The sequence below is a fragment of the Colias philodice genome, chromosome 21, assembly GCF_061535455.1.
Source record: "Colias philodice isolate Cphi_HAF_F1 chromosome 21, ilColPhil1 Martin Lab GWU primary, whole genome shotgun sequence".
NCBI lineage: Eukaryota > Metazoa > Arthropoda > Insecta > Lepidoptera > Pieridae > Colias > Colias philodice.
Window position 1 is genome coordinate 2,339,899 of NC_143106.1, and position 13,945 is coordinate 2,353,843.

A 13,945-nucleotide genomic window follows, 5' to 3' on the forward strand; every position below is an offset into this window, starting at 1 on the left:
ATTTACACAAGATGAAAAAAAAATTGCAATTGCAAGAAAAAATATTACTTTTACCAGTTAACCATCTATTATTATATTTCGATGAAATATAATCATTGCAGTGGACATATTAGTATGCAATTAATTTAAAATATCTTATTTACGTAGTATACTACTTACTCTGTGGTTATCACATACTATAGGTATTACTTGCTCTGTGGTGGTTATCAGCCATGACAGCAGCCATTATTTTCAGCATTTCTAATTTCTATGTCAAATTATCTAAACGCGAATCGTGAATGTGAATCATGTGAATTGTGAAGTGTCATTTTGTTTGTGAAATGTGTTTATAGAAAAGTTTTGTAAAATGTCTATAAAATGGACTGGAAGTGAAACTGGTATTCTTCGGAAAAGTGAATTCAAAGAGAAGAAAGAAGAATTATTCGTGTTTGGCTACTCGTGCAAATTGTTCAGGGACGATGAGAAAGCCCTGCACATTGATCAAGGAAAACACCTCATACCATGGATGGGGGATGAAACTTTGAAAATCGACAGGTTCGATACGTTTTTTTCTATAAGACTGCTAATTGTGCGCTAAAAAGTTATAAACTGTTATTACTTATCAGAAAATTAAATTTTTGGAAGGCCCTAAGTATTTCGCAGAAAAGATTAAAAGTGGCAGCGTCTTGAAGATGAGGGTAGCTGTCTTCGTAGCTGGCATCGCATTAGTTATGGTGACATCCCTTGGTGGTATGTATAACCTGCGAGGGTTGATTGCGTATGTATTCTACACAAAGTTACAAATAAGTGGTGTGTAATAATAACCTTGTTAGAATTATAAATTAGTTTTTAATGGATTTAAAATTTGTGGTTTCTTGATTACTCAAGTATCCAGTTGATTTATGAAATTTATACTGAATACCATGTGCTATAAAAGAAATATTGAACAAAATATGTCCTTGATATGTGTATAAAAACTTGAAATGAATCTATACAACCTCCAATACTGTATGTTGATGTTGAAATATCAATTGTATTTCTCATACACAACGCTTATGCTTAAAAGTTATAAAACCAGTCCAGGGTATAATTAACTTTTGATAAAGGTGTGTTCGGCAACAAATAGATATCCATGGTATTAAAACATGTTATATTAACAGGTATGACGCAAGAGGAGCCCTACATGACCTTACGCCCCTGGAGGCCCCTCCGGGGGGCTTTGACTGGCGTGTGGAACTCACCAAGGCAGAAAGGGATGTGGAACAGCTGTGTGACAATGAGCGATACCGAGCGCTGCATACTAATGAAGATGAAGAGGAGATGTACAAGGGTAATATTTTAAATCTTTATTATCTATACTAATATTATAAAGCTGAAGAGTATGTTTGTTTGTTTGAATGCGCTAATCTCAGGAACTACTGGTCTGATTTGAAAAATTCTTTCGGTGATAGATAGCCCATTTATCAAGGAAGGCTAAAGGGTATATATCATCACGCTAAGACCCACAGGAGCGTATATAGTGAAAATGCTTTGAACTGTAAATTACGAGAAATAGTTTCCAAGCTAGAGGTTCAGGTGAAATAACACTGACTGTAGAGGACAAAACATCAATTATACAATTTTAATACAAGTAAAATAGCGTGATTCAATATATAATGTTTAAAATTATACTCATCAATATTTCATGTCATTTTATCATGTAAACTATTCATAATTTTTCTCTAATAAAACTTGCTTTAGATATTTTCAGCATATATTTTAAAGTAAAGTAATGCTTCATATTATTTATTAAAGGAAAGAACCAAACTTCTACCACTAAAGCAAAACTTAGAACCTTATATTGAATGTTAATAATTTTTTTCAGAGGAAGAGTTGAAACGTCTCCACGCAGCTGGCTACGGTCAGGTTGGTTTCAACTATGACACACAGCAAGAAACACCCAAAGAGACGCCTGTCGTTGAAGTTGAGGAGCCTTTCCTACCATCGGAAGGATTGAAAGCTCTGTTGCCTGTTGATATAGTTTTTGTGAGTAAATAAGTGTTAACTTTGAAAATTTAATTCATATAATTTAAATATAGTAAGTCCTCTTTGCAAGAGAGATTTTTTACAAGGTAAATGAGCTATAAGTAATATCTATCTGTATAACAATTTTTTTGTGTGATTAGAAGATTGAGAGAGGTTTATGTCATATTATTAAATACATCATAATATTAATCACTAGCTGTGCTCCGCGGTTTTACTCGCAGTGCTCCGCTACTGTTCGTCTTAGCGAGATGAATGGGGCCATCTAACACCGAAAGAATTTTTCAAATCGGACTAGTAGTTCCCGAGATTAGCACGTTCAAACAAACAAACAAACTCTTCAGCTTTATTATATTAGTATAGATTTAAACATTACTGTTATTAGATTAATGCTCATATTATCAAGGACTAATATAAATCTTGTTTTTATTTCTAGCCTGAAACAGAAAAACAAAATGCCATAATTGAGAAAACGGCGAACTTTATAGCATCACAAGGAGTTCAAATGGAGATTCTAATTAAAGCAAAGCAGGGTGACAACCCACAGTTCAAGTTTCTTAATAAAGATTCTACATTAAATACATACTATACAGCTCTGATAGGGCTGGTAAAGGCAGGAAAATGGCCAGAGAAAAAACAGGAGGTTGTAGAAGGTAAAAATATGTTTTTAGTACCTTTTTTATTGTGTTCAATGCTGTTTATTTGTAATAATAATAAAAATGAATCGCAAAATGTGTTGCTAAGTGTTCTTACAAACGTTCATCTGTGAGAACATTTCGTAATTTTTTTTTTATAATATTCTTTGAAGTACAAGGATGGTTCTTATTGAGTGAGAACATAAACATGTACCACGGGCGAAGCCCAAGGATAGAAAAATTATATTTAAAATTAAAAAAAAAAACTTCCATAATTCATATAAGTACTTCTAACTATTAACAAATACTTATAATTTACATTGCCATTTAGGTCAAAATTAATGTTATACAATATTCTACTTCATTTTCATCTTCATTCATCATAATTAAATTTGCATACTTATAATGAATAATTGTTTTATTTTACAGAGAAACCTGCGGAAAGTACTGATGAATACCTACATCCAAGTCTAGCATCAACTATTATTGAATCTGTAAGTAATAAGTATATTTATTCAGTTGACATGGCTCTTTATTTGCAGCCTATACAAAATTTATCAATTTTTATATCACAAATTCAAAAAAATATGTAAATATGATCATAAAAATACTCAGACATTTATCTATAAGTACTAAAATATTATAAATTGAAGAGCTTTTGTTTTTTTATTTGCTTGAATGCGAAGATAACAGGAATAATATGGGAATGTTAGATAGTCATTTCACTGTTAGATTGTCTACTTATAGAGAAAAGCTATAGGATTATATCATCACGGTTAGAACCGCATCGCGCGGGGCACAGCTATGTGATAATTATAAAATGGAAGTGAGATAAAAAAGTTTACGTAATAATTACTATTTATCTAATTAAAAATTATTACAGGCGCCCTCCATACCCAGTATACACTACAAACCCTCAGCCGACTGTGACTACACAATGCTAATATCGAAGATGCGGGGCGAAGCGACAATAGACGAGACTTACGCGCCCGAACTAGCGCCCGGGGAGGTGGCCCCGCCGGGCACGGAGCCTTTGCCCCCACGGAGCAATGCCGAGATCAGTAGGGCTCCGGTTATGTACAATCAAACAGATAAAGGTAAAAACTTGGTTATTGTGTTAGTTGTTGTGTTCAGAATTATTGCATTAGATGACAAATTTAAATCAATATAATAAACTAGCTATGCTCCGCGGTTACACCCGCATTGCTCCGCTCCTGTTGGTCTTATCGTGATGATATATAGCCTATAGCCTGCCTCGATGAATGGGCTATCTAAAACTGAAAGAATTTTTCAAATTGGACCAGTAATTCATGAGATTAGCGCGTTCACACAAACAAACTCTTCAGCTTTATTAAAGATTAGTATTGATTTGGGACGTTTTTCACTTACTCCTAGCCTTCTTTCTTAACGATTTTGCACACCAAAACCAACTATAAAGCTCACGCCCTAAAAACTAATTTCCCATACAATATTCCAGCGGTGGCACAAGCGTACCAGCAATATGCAGCATACTACCAACAGTACTTGGCACAAACACAAGTGCAAACACCAGTAATTCCTGTACAGCCAACAATACCTCCGACTAAATCCACAGGCCTCAGTCTGATGAAGAACTATAATTCGGATAGTGATAGTGAGGAATCAGGTACTTATGTGGTATTTTTTTTTGTTATGTGCAAATAGGATTTGAGCAAAGTTTTTGAGTTGAATCATAATGTTAACGATAAATTTTTAACACTTTTTGACGATAATTTTCATACCTTATTAGTTGGTAATATTCGAAAGAATGTACATCTTAATTCATTCGTTCATTTTGCATAATGTTGTATTTAAAAATAGCTTCTATGTGATAATTACGCCAATTTCTACAATTCGACTGTTTGTGCATTGTTAATTATTTATATTAACTGTTATTGCATCTAAAATAGTTTCTGAATCCGAAATTAAATTGATTCCCAGATTATGAAGACAGCTCATCATCAGATGGCAAAGACAAGCCAATCATAATAACTCCGCCGGAAGACGTCAAAGTCGTGATCGACAAGATGGCGGCATATGTAGCACGAAATGGCGACGAGTTCGCTGAAATTGTGCGCGCCAAAAATGATCCGCGATTCACTTTCCTGGACCCAGATAATATATACCATCCGTTTTATAAGAAGCTAATGCAAGAAAAGAGGGGTATAAACGTTAATGGGAAGGAGAAAGTGAAGAAGAAAAAAGGTTGGTAATTCGTTTATTAATTTTTTTAGTAAATATTTTATCACCAAAGAATATGTAAAGTACTTATATTTTTATAGAGTTCAATTAAAAAAAAAACTTGTGAACAATAGTGTTATATTTATTAATTCACAACTGATACAAAACGTATTATTTAATTAGTTCGATAGAAGAAGAGATAGAAGAAATTGTATTTTACTTTCCACAACTTTAAACCGATTTTGAATAACTTTTTCACTATTTGATGTAATATTAACAAATAATTATATCTTCATCAGCGCCTGTATCATTTTCAATAAAGAAACATAAAGAACCAGATCCCATACTTCCCAAACCGGCTCTACCTTACGAATCGAGTTCCGAAGATGACGACATAAAAGACGCTCAAAACCAAAACGATACAGAAACAAAAGAATCCAATACACCACCTACAAATATACCCCCAGTTACCCTAATGAATAATATTGCTCCGGTTATATACAAAATAGAGAGTTCTCAAAATAACTTGCCACAAGTTAAAGTAATTGAGCCAAATGTTGTAAAAGTAGCGGAACCTATAATATACAAGCCTCAACCTCTACCACTGCCAGTGAAAGAAGTCCCCAAAATTGATGTTATACCAGAAGTTCCACCACCACCTATAATAACACCAAAAGAACAGCAAGATACCAAAGAGAAAACCCCGGAACCGGAATTGAACCAAAAAGAAATAAAACCTGATGAAGAATATCGAGAGAAAAGGCGGGAAAAGAAAAAGCACAGGTCGAAATCGGAAAGCAGAGAGTCTAGGAAAACTGAAGAACGGATAAAGAAAAAAGACAGAGATAGAAATTTGGAACGAGAAGCAAGACGTGATTATGAAAGGGAGCGTCGGGAGAAATATGAGTCGAAGAGAGAAAGGGATAGAGATATAGATGTGGAAGCTAAGAGGGAAAGAGATGGTGACAGAGATTGGCAAATGAGAGACAAAGATAGCGAAAAGCACAAGCGAGACAGGGATGGTGAAAAGGAGTGTAAAAAGGATAGTGAAAGACATAGGAAGAGAAGGAAAATGAGTAAAGAGAAGATTGAAGATGAAATTATTAATTTAGAAGATAACTCAGATGAAATGATCGATTTGACGGGAGATCAATCCGATAGTAAAGGTGAGTCACATTGTATTTTATTAGATTCATAGTAATTTGTATAAATTAATTTTGTTTATTTTTTATCATAGATATTTAAAAATCTTGTGGAAGGATTTATTCTATAAGAATATAAAAAAACACAAGTACTTTTCTCTGTTTAAGAGCTCATGTTAACTCGTACCATAGCATAGTATGTAATAATATTGTGTTGACATATTGAAAACTAATATTTTGAATATATTAATAACTCAGGCCCCGGAATCACAGACACAATAGAAAATCTATTGTGTCGTGGACCGATCGGGCCGTTCGGGGCTCAATGGGTTAAAACCAATACACTTGTTTTGTATTTTGGATACAGGATGTAATAGTATGTTCGATATTATATAGATCGATTTGCATGAGAATATCACTACATAGTATAAAATATAGTTGTTAATCGTTAATCGTTATCGCAAATAAATAAAATACCTTCCTACTAATATTATAAATGCGAATTTGTGAGGACGGATGTGTATGTATGTTACTTTTTCACTGATCTGGAACTGGAACTATGCGGGTTTTTCTTTAAAAATGCGGCGAAGCCGCGGGCGGAAAGCTAGTTTATAATATTTGTGTTTATAACAATGTTTCCCAGGAGATGCGGACTCAGAGACGGATCGTAGCAAACAACAAGAGAGACGGAGACGAGCGGCCGAGTTCCTCAAGAAGGTTGGCGTTGATCCCGCCGCTGCAGCACTGCCGCACACTTCGCTGGCTAGTGCTATGGTATGCCGTCTTATTTTTATTTATTTATATAATATCTCTTCATGTAAAAATCATTGAGTTACCATGTACTACGTACTAGAGAGGGCATCGCTACTAAACTATTTCTAACACGAGTTAGAGTCAATCGTCTCATACCAATTTTTTTTTTGGTACATTGGTTTTAATTGATAAGTAATAAGAGGCAGAATATCTACAAAGTGTATGACTCACTAGCCGCTCCGCACCGCCGCGCTTGTTACACAGATTCTGTTCGTGGTGTCCTCTCTATAATAATACTTCAATGGTAAAAATGAATTCTTTTTTCCTTGGTCACCGGCATCACGCGTGAACGGGAGCTGGCCTGATTTCGGAAATTCTTCTAAGTGTCTATTGTACATCTGCGATTAAGAGCTAGTGTATCATTAAAAGATGGCCAAAATTATTGTATTAAAGTTAAGGTGGGCCCTGATATTATTTGACGTGAATTTCTAGATTACATTATAAAATTAATTTGATTATTCTATTTTTGGTATGTATTAAAAATTATGCATTATAGTCTAGTAGCTTATACAGTATTGTGATTTAATTCATGGTTCTATAAATATAATACATATTTTTAAGATTAAATATAGTGTATTGTGGAGGAAGGAAGGTGGAATTTCTGCATCAAAAATAGCGGGATTTTTGACCAGTCTACTCGACTGTCCGGCCGTTCATCAGGGTCTATGAATGATGTCGGAAACTTGTATTTATGCTCTGTAGCGAAAATATTTCGCTTGCGCGATTCAGTCTGTAAATTTATCAATAGTATGTAATGTTTTGGTTTTAGGTTGATACGTTAGAGTCACTTAGAAAGAAAAAAGCAGATGAAGAAGAGAAAAGACGCAGACGAGAAAAGCGAAGGAGACGGGACAGATATGGTGAGATAAACAGATATAGAGAGAAATTGTCAATACTAACTTACTTATACAGGGTGTCCCACTATTGGTATATTAAGCGCGGAGGAACTTGTAGTTTGGCATACACTGATAACGAAAAAAATACTTAAATAACAAAATTACTTCAAAAATTGTTTGCTAAATTTTTCCTGAAAATCCATGTTTTCTTCGTTAGCTTCGCGCAGCCGGCATATACCGCTTCGCTAATATGAGAATTTTGTCTATGAAAACATAATCTTAAACGATTGCTCACGTGCTGGTGGGAAAGCTTGGCGGGTTGCTTGTTATGGTTGTACGAATTTATCTATTTGAAAAAAAAATGCGTCTGGAATTTTATAAGTATTTTTTTACGAACTCAGCGTATGCAAAACTATAACCTTTGAGCTTAGTATACCAACAGTGGGACATACTGTATAATTGCTGCCGTTACTACCTAGTTAATTTCTAGCTTAAGCTGCACACATGCATAATATTCCTATATGAAGTGAAAAATCATAGGAGATTCCTCAGTCTTTCATACACATAATTACGATCAGCTGTAATAAACTTCTATTCTATAGTAAAAGTACATCCTACTAATATTATAATGTGAAAGTTTGTGAGGATGTGTGTGTATGTGTTTGTTACTCTTTCACGCATATACTACTGAACCGATTATAATGAAATTAAGCACACATATAGAGAGTACCTTGGATTAACACATAGGATAGGTTTTATCCCGGAAATCCCACGGGAACGGGAACTATGCGGGTTTTTCTTTGAAAACGTGGGCGAAGCCGCAGGCGGAAAGCTAGTATTGTCTTTGCTATTATTTAACACATTACATTTATTATTACTCATATTATTTTTGTTTTGTTTATTCTGTAGATTGACATTTATAGCTATATAGCTTCAATAAAGATTGTATTATCTCGCAGATTACGACGATGATACGGATCGACATAGGAGGCGAAGGAAAAGGAACAAGTGAGTAAACCATACATATATTTTGTTCTTGGCATTATCTTGATATATATATAAATCTCGTGTCACAATGTTTGTCCTCAATGGACTCCTAAACCACACCATGTGCAGTTCGGATCGAACTTGAGAGATAGGATAGTTTAAACATGTAGGTACCACGGGCGAAGCCGGGGCGGAGCGCTAGTTAGAATATAAACATACACACAGTACACTTATTACAGAGTAAGAGTAAGGTATTGTAAGTTAAGTTTATAATTTCATTAAATCATACACATTATCAAAAAAGGCTTAAATGAAAGCCTCTGCTCCAAGTGACAAACGATTGTATATTATTATTTACTAGCTGTGCCTCGCGGTTTTACCAATGGTCTTAGCGTGATGATATATGTATAGACTACCTCGATAAATGGACTATCCAACAGTTAAGTAATTTTTCAAATCGGACCCGGTTCTTGAGATTAGCGCATTCAAGCAAACATACACACACTTTTATTAGCTTTTCATTTATTTACTGAAAGTGCTCGCGAATTCTATTGCGTTATAGTCGATAAATTGTATTCGGTATCAGGTTCTGTTTTAATCATAATTTCGATGATTCGTTCCCAGTTATTAAAATCACTTCATCCAATCTAGGGATTAACCAGGACAAATAAATAAATAAATATTATAGGACATTATTACACAAATCGACCTAGTCCCACAGTAAGCTCAATTAAGGCTTGTGTTGTGGGTACTAGGCGACGATAAATATAATATTTAATAAATACATATATATATATATATAGATAATAACACCCAGACCCAAGAACTAATAATTGAGTTCATTACTCAAATATTTGCCCTGACCGGGGATCGAACCCGGAACCGTCGGCTCAGTAGGCAGTTACTTGACCACTGCGCCAACCGCGTCGTCAAGACAAATAGACAATTAAAATTGTGTTTTCTAACGTGAAATAATTTCATAAAACACAATCATTTTGAAATCGCATGGATACTTTTTTATAACTATAGAAGAACAGTTATAGGTATAATACATTGTTTTAATAAAATAATTTAATTGCAGATCATCAGATGACGAAGACTCGGATTATGATGGGTATGTGTATATAAATATTTATATCAAAGCTTATCGCACTCTTACTTATCATTGTATGTGAAACAACAATTTGTAACTACACAGTCTGTTAATGTTTGGGCATATAAGAAGCATGAATTACTTCTTAAAACGTTTGCACAATTTATAGCACTTTTAAATATTGTATTCAAATTTCAAAGTTGTCAAAATTAGCTGCTAGTAATATCGCGTTTATATTTTTAAAATCAACTTTTTAATAGCAATAAATTTACATAATATTTATTAAATAACCAATTTAACTTCCAGAACAAAGAAAAGGCGACGTAAGAAAGAAAAGAAACACTCAAAGAGCAAGAAAAAGCGAAAGCACGAAACAGAGTCGGAGGAAGATCATCCGATTAATATTGATCTCACAAACACATTAAAAGAGTTAAGAAACGCATCACCTACAAAGGAATTGCTCATAGAGAAAGTGAGTCCAATAAGAGAAGTTAAAGAAGAAGAAAGAGATGGGAGAAAAGAGAAGAGAGAGTATAGTGAGGGAGAGTGGTCTAGCGACAGTGAGGAGGATTCCGTGACGTCACTTAGTCAATAATTGTATATATGGCGCTTTTGTATAATTTTCATATGTTTTATTTGTGTATAAACTTGGTTTTTGGTTGTTTTTTACTTTCATAAATGTTTTTAACAAACTTTTTGGTTATATTTTATATGCAAAATAATCGTTTTATGATCTGTAAGGGTTTTTGGTAAAGAAAAGCAGGATTACAATGTCAAAATATTTGGATTGATTGAGATTACTTATTCACATTGTTAAGAACACTCTAGCGCAACTTGATTGTTAACAAGCCGGTTAGCTAAGGAAGTATAACAAAAATAATAGAAATCGATATAATATAGACCATAGTGCCTAGATTATAAGAAACATTTACGATAAACTGTTTGGTTTATTCATAGACTATATAATTTGTTCCATTGTATAGTCTGTGAATATAAATTGTGAACATTCTGTAGTTTTTTCCAAAAAAAAATGTTATGGACAATAATAATTGAACTTCTTGGATATAAACACTTTTTATTGTATTCGAATTTTATCTTTTTTCAAGTAAAAAATATTACAGAACAACGAAATACATAATTAAAAACTAGATAGCTAGGTTAGTGTCGTATAACGTGTTATTCGACACTAACAACATATTAGCAGAAAGGGGACTTTCGATATGCAATTTTTAGTTGTTCCTTGTTCCAATATATATTTATAATAATAAAATTAACATACGTACATGACAACGTTTAAAAGTAATATTTAGTAGGTACCTGAATGGATTTTAAAATAATTTTGTTATGATTAATTGGTACCTAAAACACCATTCTATATTGCATCAATTAAACACATATTTGCTCCAATGTTTAATATTTTTGATAACAAAGTCATGACTGTTATTTTTAAAACGTTAAATAGTGTATGTTTCTTTAATCTATCTGTAACAGCATAAATAAGTGCTAATGAATAATAGAAATAAAAAATATCTCAAATTATGTGTTAAAGTAATTAAATAATATAAATTTTGTTATAAATTTATAAGATTTAAAAGTTTTCAATAAATATATTGGCGATTGTATTTTATAGAAACTTTCACCACTAAGTTAATAATGAACTATGGAAAGATTAAGAATAAACACAAAAAATTGAAATTAAGAATTTCAGATAGGTAACAAACGTTATATTACTTACGACCAAGAAATATGTATGTATGTTGTAGAGTAGATTATATGAAGCGCCTTAATCATGTTTCGTAATGTAGATAGTAATAAAGATTATTTTAATTTATTGTTTGTTGTTTTATTTAAACATGTTAAAATGTCGAAAAGGTTAAATTTAATTATTGAAAGTGTATTTTAATTACATGAGTTGAAATGCAAATTTTGAACCATTCGAAAGAACTGTATTCTTATACAATTTGATATTCAATAAAAAACTTGTAACTTAAATACAATCTACACAATATGTATGTATATAAAATCATGGACCAATATTCTGTTTGTATTTTTTATTCCACAGATTGCCAAATAGTAAATAGTTACTTCTTCCATCAAGTTGCCGCACAGGATGAGAGTTTTGAATATGAAAAGAAAAATCTAAGTATGATATTCTACAGGGTGTCCCACTTTTGGTATACTAAGCTCAAAGGAGGTTATAGTTTTGCATACACTGATCACGTAAAAAATACTTTAAAAAAAAATTACGTCCAAAATTTTTTGCTAAATTTTTCCTGAAAATCCATGTTTTCTTCTCTAGCTTCGCGTAGCCGGCATATACCGCTTCTCTAATATGAGCATTTTATCTATGAAAACATAATCTTAAACGATAGCTCATGTGCTGGTGGCAAAGTTGGGCGGCTCGCTTGTTATGGGTGTACACATAGAGTTTTAAGAATTCATCTATTTGAAAAAAAAATGCGTCTGGAATTTTTTAATTATTTTTTACGTACTCAGCGTATGCAAAACTATAACCTCCTTTGAGCTTAGTATACCAACAGTGGGACACCCTGTATAAGGCGAAAATGCAGTCATTATCAAGTTTTTTTTTTTCTTTTTGAAATTTAGAAAGTAACAATTTTTGAAGCATTCAATATATTTGAAAAATTTAATAGGATAACATTACATATGAAAACAATAATTTTCAACATCACTCGGGAAAATATAGAATCTAAAATTTTCCTGTCGAATAATCTTGAGGATTTGGATTTTTTTCACCTGTCGTAAGATAAAATGACACATAAAATGCTTACGAATATCAGCGAACGGTTACAAAGTTTGTAACTTCGATCTTTCTAGATACCATCGATAAAGCTCAAGTTTGTGAGATTTGTAGATACGATATTTCACAATACATTTACAATTGAATTGCGTCAATATTGGCATTATTCCTATTTCTTTTAAATTAAATAACTACCAAATGTTTGATAATTTTTGCACACAAACCGCCAAAATTGTATTTGCATTATAGGTCGGGTCATGTAAAAAGAACGCTGACGGTTAAGCTGCGCATTGGCGATTTATTGGTCTATTTGGTGTTATGAGGTGGTATAAGAATAACAAATATGTAGTTGCGAAGCCACGACTCGAGAGCCTACTTCAACAATAAAATAAGCAGCAAATAACTTTCGTGCTAAACTCGATACATGCCAAAACACACCCCATCACTTTCATCCAGCGTTCTTTTTACATGATTCGCGTTATACATAAATCGTTTTTGATACTGCTCCTTAACTTTTAAGACATCCACACCCAGTTAAAGGCTATAATTTATAATTATTATATTTTCAACGTATCCTTTTATATTTTCTATCAATCCGAATGGCAATGTTAAAAGTTTTCGAAAGTAACGGATTTTCATTGAAATAAGTGGTTACACGTAGTATATTATTATTAGTCTGTGGTGGTTACCTACCAAATATGTACCGGTAACTATAGTAGGTACATACATATACTATTAGTAGGTACATGTGTCCTAAAATATTACATGAATTTCAATTTCTAGGAAGAACTCAATATAGACACGCCCACTTTTGAAACACGAATGCTCTGTTTAGGCTCAGATAAAAAATTCCAACTACAGATTATCAAATTATCGCTCATGGGTGGTGCCAACCACATGACTTTCCATCTATTGAACTTCTTATTATTTCGTAACGGGTAATCTTGATACAATATATCAGACGTTAGAATGATCCGATACGTAAATCCAATAATCCGCAAATATTTGCGGTGTCTTTATACTTTATCCTCTAATATTCATTTATCTGTTGCGTTGTTTGTTGCAATTTATCCAACCTTTAACTTAGATAACTGGCAAAGAAATTATCTTGACACACGTTTAGATGATATACGTACCTACTAACTAGCGATGGGATACGACTTTGTCCCTTCTTCGATTTCGATTTACTAGAACATAGTTATTCGGTATACTTCATATTAGAACTTATTTAAAATATGAATATTTCTAAATAGATTGAATGTTCAATAGCTACTAACCTCATAAATTAGAAATAGTACCTAGGTTCATACCTACCTGCAGTGCAGTTAGATTAATAATTATTATGTTGGTTTATTTTTATTAATGTATAATATGATAAGAATATGATGATGAATAATTAATTTCTGATATTTTCAAATCTATTTTATATATAAAATTATGAACATACAACGCGAGAAAGGTAGGTACTTATTTATCTA

The 13,945-nt window shown here is 32.8% G+C and overlaps 1 protein-coding gene across 2 annotated transcripts; it reads left to right on the forward strand.

Moving 5' to 3' along the window:
• Positions 1-273: 273 nt before the first annotated feature.
• su(w[a]) (suppressor of white-apricot) lies at positions 274-11,538 on the forward strand. Of its 2 annotated transcripts, none has more exons than XM_089709131.1 (14): positions 274-534; positions 1,140-1,309; positions 1,844-2,004; positions 2,438-2,654; positions 3,066-3,130; positions 3,520-3,733; positions 4,114-4,281; positions 4,596-4,859; positions 5,135-6,001; positions 6,621-6,751; positions 7,560-7,650; positions 8,586-8,634; positions 9,695-9,727; positions 10,013-11,538. In XM_089709131.1, exons 1-14 carry the CDS (start codon positions 347-349, stop codon positions 10,299-10,301), a joined length of 2,907 nt encoding a protein of 968 aa, XP_089565257.1. In that variant the 5' UTR covers positions 274-346; the 3' UTR covers positions 10,302-11,538. The 2 variants fall into 2 exon arrangements, with proteins under 2 accessions (XP_089565257.1, XP_089565258.1); XM_089709132.1 differs by having other exon boundaries at positions 392-729.
• The last annotated feature ends 2,407 nt before the right edge of the window (positions 11,539-13,945 follow it).